The sequence below is a fragment of the Tachysurus fulvidraco genome, chromosome 22 (assembly GCF_022655615.1).
Source record: "Tachysurus fulvidraco isolate hzauxx_2018 chromosome 22, HZAU_PFXX_2.0, whole genome shotgun sequence".
Taxonomy (NCBI): Eukaryota; Metazoa; Chordata; class Actinopteri; order Siluriformes; family Bagridae; genus Tachysurus; species Tachysurus fulvidraco.
The window spans coordinates 14417067-14428968 of record NC_062539.1 but is presented as its reverse complement, the minus strand read 5'-3'; the positions used below and the strand labels follow the sequence as shown (position 1 = coordinate 14428968).

At 38.3% G+C, this 11902-nt stretch overlaps 2 protein-coding genes across 2 annotated transcripts; one reads left to right on the top strand and one right to left on the bottom strand.

Moving 5' to 3' along the window:
- Nucleotides 1-903: 903 nt before the first annotated feature.
- Nucleotides 904-3968, top strand: LOC113640288 (M-phase specific PLK1 interacting protein). The gene is made up of 2 exons (XM_027142701.2): nucleotides 904-1755; nucleotides 2311-3968. Exons 1-2 carry the CDS (start codon nucleotides 1432-1434, stop codon nucleotides 2503-2505), a joined length of 519 nt encoding a protein of 172 aa, XP_026998502.1. The 5' UTR covers nucleotides 904-1431; the 3' UTR covers nucleotides 2506-3968.
- A 634-nt stretch (nucleotides 3969-4602) lies between these two features.
- ralab (v-ral simian leukemia viral oncogene homolog Ab (ras related)) lies at nucleotides 4603-11669 on the bottom strand. Its single transcript, XM_027142700.2, has 5 exons — nucleotides 11242-11669; nucleotides 7688-7871; nucleotides 6673-6881; nucleotides 6367-6541; nucleotides 4603-6280 (listed from the first exon to the last, which is right to left on the bottom strand). Exons 2-5 carry the CDS (start codon nucleotides 7799-7801, stop codon nucleotides 6161-6163), a joined length of 618 nt encoding a protein of 205 aa, XP_026998501.1. The 5' UTR covers nucleotides 7802-7871; nucleotides 11242-11669; the 3' UTR covers nucleotides 4603-6160.
- Between the last annotated feature and the right edge of the window lie 233 nt (nucleotides 11670-11902).

Genomic DNA, 11902 nt, shown 5'->3' with positions numbered 1-11902 from the left:
TTATTTCAGAATCATAAACAGAATCAAGTTTATTGGCATTTGGTTCCATTTGTGACTCTCAAAAGTACAGACATAAATAACATTATACTATACAAGACAAGACAAGACAATACAGACTATACAAGACAACACAGACAATGTGATACAATATAGACAGTATAAGCATTAAATATGAAAACAGAATATATGACAGATCAGTCATGTACATAAAGTGTGAAAAGTGCATGGTAGTGCAAATAACAGTATTGTGCAATATTATGCTTTTTGTAAAATATACAGCAGCACTAGTGTGTGTAACATATACATATGATGTGATGACTGACAGTTCTGATAATGCAGTACTTATAGATATATAGCAGGGAATATAATTAATTATATTATATATAATATTTATGGTGGTGTGTGTGTGTGTTCACTGCTGTGTGTGTGCACTTTGGATGGGTCAAATGCAGAGAACGAATTCTGAGTATGGGTCACCGTACTTAGCCGTATGTCACGTCACTTTCACTTTCATTAAAATAAAAAAATGGCAATTAAATTTAATTTAGATTATAGATATTTCTAATGCTTGACAAATTTGTTAATTATCTGGTTTAGCTGTTTTACATTACTTTTGTACATTAGCTGTTGCACAGCACTAACTTGTATCAAACTATCAAACATATTTTATGCCTTTTGTGATTATAAACACAACTTTCTAATGGGAGACATTTGCACTCTTGGGCTAATTAACTGTAAAATGAAGTGTAAACTTAAAATAGTACGATAACATTATATTATATGAGGGACACAATGTGGATCCATTAGTATTACATGCAACATGTATGTAAACAAATCCTCCATTACCCACAATGCTGCGCGCTTTGTTGTTGTCGTTTAAACGGATTAACTGCTGCGCGGGCGCAGATGATTTTTGTTGCTCGTTTGTTCACGACGGTGATCTGAACTGAATGACTTCTTCGTATGGACAAAAAAAATACAGCACGGGAATTTTTTTTTATTCTGGAATCGCTTTAAGAGCTAAATTTAGCTAAAGAGCTAAGGAGATTAAAAAAGAAGAAGCGGATTGCGGAACTGTTTTGCACTTGGACTGAGTTTAAGTCGGACTTCTTTTGTTGTAACATTAAGGACCAGCTCTCTACAAATCCATTTTTGTGATGCGTGCTAACTTGGAATAGAGTTAAAATATATTGAATTATACATTAGACTCCTAAATGTACTTTTAATGTCGAAAAAAATAGATAAACGCACTGATTAGAAATATTTAAGGTTTATATCGTCAAAGATAACGCTGCTTATATTATTTTACTTCCGGTTCCGGTTTTGTGTTTCTAGGGTGTTTTGGTTTCTATGCTGAAACTGCGTGTGTTTAAATAACGGATTACTGAAACTTTTTAGGATAAACCGTTTTAAGGTAAATCTATAGACAAGATGCAGCGACCACATTTCCGAGCTCCGTATCCAGCAGCTGGTTCGAGAGGCGGAGGATTCCGGACTCCTCCGCCCGCTTTGGATAGGGCAGGAGGCGGCAGGTTCCCTTCGCCTCCGTGGGCTTTTCCGAACGGGCCGTATGGACCCAGATTCGGGTCGTATGGCGGTTCTCCGGTGTCACACACCTCGCCAAGGGAGTTTAGCAGTAATAGAGGCGGGATATATCACACCAAATCCGCAGGACACACACCGTACAGACCGAACAGTAGTCCTACATCCAGACACTCGCCTTACCAGAGTCCCGGAGCTCACAGCAGATATCAGGTAGAGACACAAATCCTTACAAGCCTATTATACACTCACAGAGAAAAAGGGTACTAAACTGTTCCTTTAACTGGCGTGGCTCCTTATCTGGGCTACTAAATATCAGTCTTACATCCGTTTCAGGCTGTTTTTTTTAATCGTTTGTTAATTCCAGTTTCATTGTTTGTTTAGTCTTTGGTTTACAAGACAGTTGTACATGTTTTCAGCACAAATACTGAAGGAGCGAAGAGTAACAGGAAGCTTTGGTTTTGTTTTGTTTTGACACACCAGAAACGTCCCAATGAATTAGTTTTTTTTGTCAAAAAGCGACAGAATAAAGCTCTTACCAGTGATGAAAACACCATCTGTTTTACTTACTTTAGATGTAGTTTTGTAGAAAGTGTTGAAAACTAAACCTACAGAGGCAATGTTCAGTTTAGTCCCCCCTTTTTTTGTGTAGATATTAAATAAAGCTTGATTTGACTCATGGTTTGTTGTTTACAACAGTATAATGTGCCACAGGTACAACAGATCTTTGTTGTATTTTTTTTACATGAAGTAAATTGTCTCCTAAAGGGTTCTCCAAGGACATCCACGCCACACGACAGGGACAGAGGCACAAACAATATGGATAAGTATTACAAAGCGTCCATGCTCCAGGACCCATGGGCTAATCTTCAGCCTGTGTCAGTGACCCAGACTCAGTCCAAATGCAGCTTCCAGCAGGCTACACACACAGGCAGCACAGGGAGGTACTACAACAAAAACTAAATTGCTTAAGCAAAGACTTTTTGTTGCCAGCTCTGCAGTTGTTCAGAGTTTGGACACAAAAACCTGGACTCGGATTCACCAGCAGCAGTACCACCTCCCATGCTCACTGTTTACAGCATTTTCTTTTTAGATTTTATATCCCGGGGATCGCTACCCTGTTGTACTTTTTTTTGTACGTTTTAATTTAAGTATAGGATCCGAACATGCACAAGAGCGGTTGTGCTTTACCTCCTCAAACATTCATTTCATCAGCTTCTAAACCGGATTTATTAGCTTCTTAATGCAGTGCTTTCACTTCACACTAAAATGTGTGTTGAATCAGGAAAAAAAAACACAACATGCATCTGAGCGTCCTTTTTAGGGAATTATTCTGGATAAATAATCATTGCCTGTGTGTGTACACAGCATTAAGAGGTCTAATCTACCTCTGACCCGATGCTGTTAACAAACTCAACCAGCACAACCTTTTTCTAGACATTATATTCTAATTTTGTACATTTGTCAAATTTTCTTGACTTTTTATCTTTAATTTTAGTTCTGACCTGTTAATTTTTTGTTTTGTTTTGTTTTTTAACACATTCTCAGGATTTCCTAAATGCTTTGGTACCTCACTCGAGATACTCTTAACTAAGTTTGAAATGAGAATATTTGGTGAAAAAAGATTATATTTAAACCCTTTGATGTTTTTCCTCTGTGATGTGATTTACTGATTCGGAGGCATCTTTTATGTTCCAGTCAAAAATGACAAATGAATCCTAAAATTTTATATCTTAAAATAATTTTTTTAAATGAGACTCGATTTCTTTCTGTAAATTTTCACCAGTTGTAAATATATTTCATGATGTCATGCAAAACATCTGACTCTTTCGGATATGCAAGAACGATAACATCTACATAAAATTATTAAAAAATCTTGTGTATTTTTTTATATTTTTTGGCTTTGGATTAGACAGATACATTACACAACATTTCAGAACAAAAAGTACTCAAGGGCTTCAGCAGAGCACAGTGTTTCAGCATCATTACTCCCGTGTACCAGAAATCAAAAAGCGATCAGTTATTATGCTACAAAAAAGATCAAGCCACAGGTTAGAGGAATAATCCACGCTGACGTGATAACAGCACTCACGGTACAGGACACGAGCATCTGCATCGTTCGAAGAAAGACCGGGCTGTACATCGCATGACGCATGTCATCATATGTTACACAGATAAACTTTCTTAGAAAACCAGAGCGGCCTGCTGAGCATAGCATCAGATGAGGATGTTCTGAGCTTGTCCTTTCTTTAATTTGTAAGAAGCTAAAGTGATGCTACTTTGAAAGCTTGCACACAATTTTGGAATAGAAGAAAACAGCCCTTTATATTACAGAAGTAAAAGAAACAAAATCATATAACATACACTTTAAGAAAATATGAGTTCATGGAAATGGTGAATAAATAAAAAAAAAGACAAAAATATCAGTCACTGTGTTTCCTCTTTTAGTGAGCATCAGTGTAAATTACTGTATGTTGAACTGATATGTCTGATGGATCATACAGCACTGTGCAAAACTCACTATTTATAGATCTCAGTTTAATCTTAGATGGTTATTTTATGACTGAGTCAATACAAGTTTTATACTACAGAAATATTTAGTGTGTTAGTAAAGGAAGCAACATTATATAAAACACCATTTTAAGACTAAAATAAAGTTAATAATAAAAGCTGTTAGGATTCTCTGCAATAACAGAGGTGAGTGGGACATGCAGAGTCTCTCAGATACTCAGAGAACCTCAGCATGAGAAATGTTTATTTCCGAAGGAATCTTTGCTTTTGTTTGCATGTGACCAAGCCTTTTGCACATTACTGTTTAAAACAATTTAGTTTAAAACAAAAAACAATCCAGCTTTCTGGACTAAATGCTATTTGTTTTTGAGTCACTGAGGTTCGAATTAAAATGATTTAATTAAACAGACTGATAGCTGTAAAAACTTGAACTGGTGCTTGTGATTTCCACCACTGCCACTTTGAGACCAGCAGACATTTATTGTTTCCAAACGATCTATTCATTTTAATAAAGTTATTTGTAGTGTTAGGTTTGTTTCTCTCCCTCTCTCTCTCTCTCTCTCTTACATACACACACACACACACACACACACACACACACACACTTGAGGCACTCCTACCTCATTAATCTTGCTCAGTGTGCTGAGGTAAGTAAAGTTTATAAAAGCTTGGTGCTGAATATAGAGCTTTCAGCTCCTAATCTAGTGTGAGATAAACTTTAATAGTTTTTCTGCCTGAAACTTTCATGTCACATTAAAAACTTCCTTTATTTTAGTGCTTTAGAGATTTTAAGTCAAGGCACTTGTTTTACTTTACTGATCTTCATATTTCACACAGAACAGTGACCTCACCACAGATCAAAGTTTCTCTTCATTTAATATCTGCTTTTTAAAAGCTTGTGTAAGGAGGATGCTTGCGTTTGCTCTATACCCTTCTGTAAAGTACACACAAAACCCAAATAACCTCAAACCCGTGTACTGAACTAAGGCTGTGTTCACACTTGGTGTTTTTTTATGCCTCCAGCACATGAACTGATTTGACTTTGGTAGTGAGCCCAGCAGCTTCAAGGTCAAAGTTTTACTTCCATAGCGTCTTCCCTGTTGGTCACGCAGAGATGTTACGCACACCTTCATGAACAGGAACTTAAAGCCTGTTTTTTTTTTTTTTTGTCTGTCTAGGATTTCTCTGTCTATTAGGATTTCTGTGTCTCACTCAGTCCTTTGTTGGGAAAGTCTCCTCAGTCAATCACCTCAAAATTAGTCCTTAAATGTAGTTTTGTAGATTTGCTTTTATGTGACGAACTGATTAAATTTTGTTGTCGATCAATACATGGTCAAGGGATATTTTAAGTTCCGCTCATTTCTACCCAAAAAAGCCGACAGTCACACCTGTCCTAGCTAGTATCAGCTGTTTAGATTAAATTTACTAATTAATAATGCTGATGAATTAAAGACTGGCATAACTCTGCTGACAAGGTTGTTTACGTTTGTTGTAACTTTGGAGGCAGAAACTCAAGTGTGTGAAGTCACACTGCATACTGGTGAACATCCGAAAAAGAGAGTGCTTAATATTCATCGCAGATTATTTTTTTCTCCTGCACTGTCCTCAACGTTTGATTTTCTATTTCTCTGATTTGGTCAAGTCGTCACAACGCCTGTTTGCCTCATGCTGCAATTTACTATTAGGTATCTTCAACAATATAAGTGCTCAGCTCTGACAGAGAAACATTCAAAACTGCTTTTTCGAGGTGTCCACATTCTGACTGGTTGGCTTCCACTTCTTGTAAGAGTATGCCTAATATATGAGCCGACGGTTTAAAAAACATTCCAAGTGTGAAAATCGCCTAAGTGATATTTTCATGGAAGTACTGGGTGCTCAGTGTGCTTGAAAAAATAAATAAAACAAAAAAGACCCACAGTAGTGTCATAGTGACCTATGTACATTTAAATAATGAAATGAAACAGCTTCATATCTGATATATCTGATGGCCATCAGACTTGTTCCAAGTCTCAAGTACACGTATACATACCGTCAAATAATATGAGCTGTAATTAGACACACATTATAAATGGGAGGAAGTGACATCACTGTGCAGTCAAGTCAGTCATTATAAAATACAACATCTCTCCCGAATCCTCTTCATTAAACTCTTCCTTTTGTTTTTCCCGTTCTCCTTGCCTTCCTCCATTTTCCTGGCTCTTATTCCTCGCATGAGGTCAAAAAACACCTGAAAGGAAGCATTAAAAGATGATTAAAACCCAGACAGAATCTACAGCACAACACAGGCGATGAGTGAATTGTATTTCTGGGAACCTTGTCTACGTTGGCCCGGGTTTTGGCCGACGTCTCCACGCAGCTGACGCCCCACTGTTCAGCTCGGGCTTTGGCTTCCTCTGCTCCCACCTGCCTCCGGTCCTCCAGGTCAGACTTATTTCCGACCAGCAGGAAGGGCACGTTCTCGTCCTCCTTAACTCGTAGGATCTGCTCTCTACAACATGAACACACAGGTTTTCGTCAATCGACAATCATACACCAAATTACAAAGTATACAGAATTTTTAAACAAAAGTGACCAAGCACATTTTTCATGTTAGTTCCTAAACTCGGGTAGTTTTCCAACCTGAAGTCAGCAGTGGCAGCAAAAGACTCAGATTCTGTGATGGAGAACACACAGAGGAAGCCCTCTCCACTGCGGAAGTAGTTATCCCGAATGGCAGCGTAGTCTTCCTGCCCTGCCGTGTCCAGAATATCAATCTGAACCTCCTCTCCATCCAAAACCACTTTCTTCCTGTAGCTGTCAGCTTTAGTGGGCTCGTAGTCCTCCACAAACTGAGAGAAAGCCACACACCATGACCAAGTGTTTAAACAAATGAAACACTCCACTAATTTCAGAAACGATATAATAGAAGTGATCTCTCTTAGATTAGATTGATACCCAACAAGAATAAAAATTCTATTCCTATTTAATACCCTATGTGACCAAATGTTTATGCTCAAGCATCACACCCATGTGTACATGCTGAAACATCCCTTAATACAGATTTATTGCCCCCTTTAATGTTGAGCTCTTAATGATAAGCTCTTCTGTGAAGACTTTCCACTAGGGCATGGAAGTGGGGATGTGTTTTTTACAAGAGCATTAATCAGATCAGACACAGACATTGGATGAGGAAACCTGGGGTGAAGTTCATCTAAAAAGTTTTCATTGGGGTTGAGTCAGAGTCAGGGCTCCCAAGTTCTTCCACTCCAACCGTAACACAGCAGCATTGTCAGCTGGAACAGGTTTGAGCCTCTTAATTCCAGTGAAGGGAAATTCTGACACTACAGCATACAAAGATGTGCTTCCAACTTTGTGGTAACCGTGTGAGGAAGAACCACACATGCTGTTGTTCAGTTGTCAACATGCTATTGTCCTTATAGTGTAACTTCTTGTTTTTCCCCCCAACCAAACATTTGCAGAAATTTGAGCCTTCGTACCGTAACACAATTGCATCTTGCTTCACTAAAAGTTCTACTGTTTTGTGACCATTCTGTGAGTAAGATTGTTTTTATTCATCGTTGAACACATCTGAATTTATTTACTGCGATATTGTACAATAAAATATCGTTAGTTATCTTCGAGACTGAAGTCCTACCTCGTCGTACATGAACTGGAGTGTGAGTGCGGATTTGCCCACTCCACCGCTGCCCACCATTATCACCTTGTGCAGGGCCAGAGAGTTCGGTGCTTTGGGTTTATTAGCTGCCATCTTTCTAAAAACTAGTCACAGGAGGTAATTTGGACAGGAGGCGAGGTTTACTCGGCGTAGGGACGGAAATCTGAGGAAAGAAGAATCCACAAGTTTACTTTAATGCAGCAAGTGTTTAATGCACCGAATTCACATTGATCGCAATGCATTATGGGAAGATGATGACATGTCGTTCTTGATGTGTCAGGCACTAAACAACAGCACTTTTTATTCACTTACTGACTGACATCATGCAGTAAAATCCAGCCACATGGCAGATTCAGGGGAAAACACTGCACTCATTAACACTAATGGATGGGTAATGAAAGAAAACCCCAGGCACTTGTATTGTGTTGTTATTTATTTTAGTACCAAATTTATAGAAACACTGGATGTTCTTTATCTCTATAAATCATGCTAAGGGCTTGAAATACAGAAAAAACAACCTATAATTTTATTTAACATCAAAATCTGACATCACTTTCAAAGGAAGGGTCTTACATGCTACTCCATAACCTTTCTGTTTGAGAGGGTTTTTTTTTAATTAACTGTTCCTCTAATTTTTATTACTATTTTTTATGCACCCTTGTATTGCATATTGGTAAACCCTACATTAAATCTAATAAACAATGGGCTAACAGTTTGAGGAAGAACCACACATGCTTTTGTTCAGGTGTCAAAATGAAGTTAAACTATAAGGACAAAAGCATTTTGACACCTGAACAAAAGCATGTGTGGTTCTTCCTAAAGCAGCACTGCAAAAAGCAGCACTGCAGTGTCATGTAGAGGGAGTCACAAATTATAAATGGCCTTATTATGTAACCTTCATTTATGCCCTATAGAGGCTGCATTGCCACACCACGACTGCATCACAACAGGAGAAAAAAACAAAAACAAACGAGTCACCAGCGAACTTTGTTTCAGGTCACTTCTATGTCTTGTATAATTCTTTCACTGATCCACAGCAGGGCAGTTAAACACACCTACAGCAACGAATCAAAGACTAAAAACTTGTTTGGGGACGAGACCGGTGGCTTAAAAACAGGCCTTTCTGATCCTCCATAAACACACCTACGTTAGAGGACACGCCAGGGTGAGCGAGGAATTCCTGTCTAAACATTAACCCCAGCATGGTCTCTATATGCAAAACTTATGCACAACAAAGTCACAGAAGGACGAAACATAAACCGCTTAACCTCCTGGCATGGTGTATTTAACTGAAGCAGTTTAATTTCATTTCTTGCTCTTTCCTAATGAGCCTTTAAAAAGTAGCTTCTGAGGAGTATTTCAGCCAGTGCTTTGTGAAACATGTTCAAACCTCTTCCCAAGAACACCACTTTGCATGTAAGGTCATCTACATTCAGAGGTTAAAGACATAAGGATTATGTTTACTCCAGCTGTTCCATCACTTGCCATTTTCTCCAGCTGCCGGATGCAGGTTCTGCGTGTTGTAAAAAGTAAATCTGCCCGGAAAACATTTGTCCCTTTGATTAGGACACGATGTTCAGTTTTCAGCTGCAACAGAGTATCTGTACAGAACATTGTGTGTTTTTGGCAATCAACAGCAGCCCTTTTTCTCAGCCTGCATGTCTCTATGTTTGCATTGTTTATCTTGTTCCTAAACTGCTGAATTTCTGTAATTTGAGTGAATACCTGCATCACAACCATGTGACACTGGGTACTGTAATCAGCACAAGATATCTGGAGAAGTACTAATTCACACCTATTCAGTTTCTAAATTTACATCAATAATCTACGAGCCAAGTCGGAAACACCACAGACCAAACCAACAATGTAATTTTGAGCCAGAAGGAACTTGGATATGTGATCTGTAATTCACACTTAGAGTCTGATAGGGCAGTCACCTTTTTAAAAAAAATCAAGTTCGAACGAATTCCAAATGTCATGCAATGCAGTTTCAATATGTTTGAGTACCAAACTGACCCAAATCCATTAGCTTCATTTACTGATGGGTCAAGAGGACATTCAAAACTTTTAGTGTGCCCACTGCTGGATCAGATGTTAAACAAAGCTAAAATCTGTCTATGCTCTTTGGCTGTGCATTAAAATTGATATGGGCAAATTATAAGTAGAATACAAATTTTTCATGTCATGTACAAACGGACGTTCGGACATCGGACATGTGTGACAGCCCTAGAGTATGAACGCTGAAAAGTTAGAAAAATGCTAGACTTGTCAGAGGAACGTTTTGAGACTTACAAGTGAGACTCGCACTTTACTAAAGCTGTTAAAGCTCTGTTCGCACCTGAATCCAGCCAACCTGCTGTTCATACTGTGTCACAAGGCAAACACACCTTCTTCACTCTTTCACTTATACATACACGTTCATAAACCCCAACGATTGGATAGTGTCACTGTGATGCCATTTCCACCCCGATATAGAACAACCGATTTTGCTGTCTTGGCAATGCTTTACATGTGGACGTGCAATAATGTAATTATTGCCGGAGTAACACCAGGATATTAGTCCTGACTGACTCAGTCAAGGCAGTAAATGACATGTAATTACTATCACGTCATCAGCCTCCAGGATGCTGCCACAAAAGACAAACCTTAGCCAGATACATCCTAAATTATGTGAGGCTTCTGACAAAGGAGACTTCAGGTAACCTACTGGATCACAGCCTTAATACATGTGTTAGTCATGTGACCTAAAAGCAGCTTAACAAGAACTTAGTGTAACTAATAAAGGACAAAATGATCAGTTAGTATTAAAATGAGGCACAGATATGACACGCATCTCCACACAGATCCCTTCTATGCGAATCAGACAATCATTACAGAAGTCCTACTACAACATTACTGAATATAACAGTAACTCCTAAATGATGCGAGGAATAAAAGAAACCATTGCATGTAGAATAGTACAACTGGGTTTATGTGACTGGATCAAATCTGGTATTACAGGAGGTATAAAATGGCGTCTGCCAAATAGCAAGTGATGATATGATATTCTACCAGCTGTGTGTACAGTTTGCCTAGGAATCTAGTAAGCGTGTGTGTGTGTGTGTCCACTCTGGTTTGGGTGTGGTGCTGATATTGTATTCACTGCTTTGCTAATCTAAACCTACAGCCATTGACCAAGACATACGTGACTGTTTCACACTTATATTTAGCTACAGCAGCAACCTAAAGGAAATTCCCACCTATAAACGGAAGCATTATGTTTCTCAGCTTTTACCAGACCATCAGCTAACTATTAGCTAATTAGCATTGGCAATCAAAAACAAAACAAGACGCACAAACCGTACCTTAAACAACATTAGTATTATTATTATTTGGCTAGCTTGAATTGATTAGCCGACTAACCAGACAGTTATTATGTAAATAACTTACATGCCTAACACCCAAACGTAAAGTTTAATCCATTCGTATATAGCAATAATTAGTTAGCGTGTGTGTGAGGTAAAAGTAAACAGTTAGCATCGGCGTTAGCTTACCAAGAGTCACGCGCAGATGATGTCCGTTCAGTACCGATGCTGTCGTCGGTAATTTTCTTCTTTTACGTGAGAAAAAGATGTCTCAGTAAAAGCGCAGTGCTGGTTACTCACGGTGCTTAATGTTTCATCCGTCACCAGAAGCCGTCCCTGCTCGTACCATGAGCTAATACGCTAAAAATAAGCGTGTTTTTAAAAGCGCCAAACTAACCGTTGCGCCCTAATTATTCCTGTGTAAACTTAGCTAGAATGCTAACTAAATATCTTAAGAGTCCCGAAATTTGTTAAAACCCTATTGAAAAAAAGATTTATCTGATGATAACGTTTTCTACTTTTCCTGTCCCTTCGCTATGAAACAAGTTTGACATCTTTGTTTAGTACCATCTTGCGTGACGTGACGTACAGTACTGGGAGTTGATCCTAAATAAAGATTCGATTCTCTTATTCTAAAGCATTGGGAAACAAGAGTCGAGTGAAATTCTGGAATCGACTCAGACCAAATCGAGTTTTCGTTGCTAAAGATCTAAGTGCAAAATAAAATGAACTGTCTGTTCTCTCATGAAATATTAAATGTACAAATGCACCTGAAAAAAGCCGTCGTAAAATGTGCATATTTTTACACTTTTTTTTTTTTTTTTTACAAATTTAAAGCTCTAAGAGTTTC

What these genes read in the sequence shown, in the direction of transcription:
- LOC113640288 (XM_027142701.2), top strand. Translation starts at nt 1,432, where the DNA reads ATGCAGCGACCACATTTCCGAGCTCCGTATCCAGCAGCTGGTTCGAGA. An exon ending in GAGCTCACAGCAGATATCAG is followed by an intron (nt 1,756 to 2,310) that starts GTAGAGACACAA and finishes TGTCTCCTAAAG; the next exon opens with GGTTCTCCAAGGACATCCAC.
- ralab (XM_027142700.2), bottom strand. Translation starts at nt 7,801, where the DNA reads ATGGCAGCTAATAAACCCAAAGCACCGAACTCTCTGGCCCTGCACAAG. An exon ending in TCCAGTTCATGTACGACGAG is followed by an intron (nt 6,882 to 7,687) that starts GTAGGACTTCAG and finishes GCTTTCTCTCAG; the next exon opens with TTTGTGGAGGACTACGAGCC. An exon ending in GCTGCCACTGCTGACTTCAG is followed by an intron (nt 6,542 to 6,672) that starts GTTGGAAAACTA and finishes TTCATGTTGTAG; the next exon opens with AGAGCAGATCCTACGAGTTA.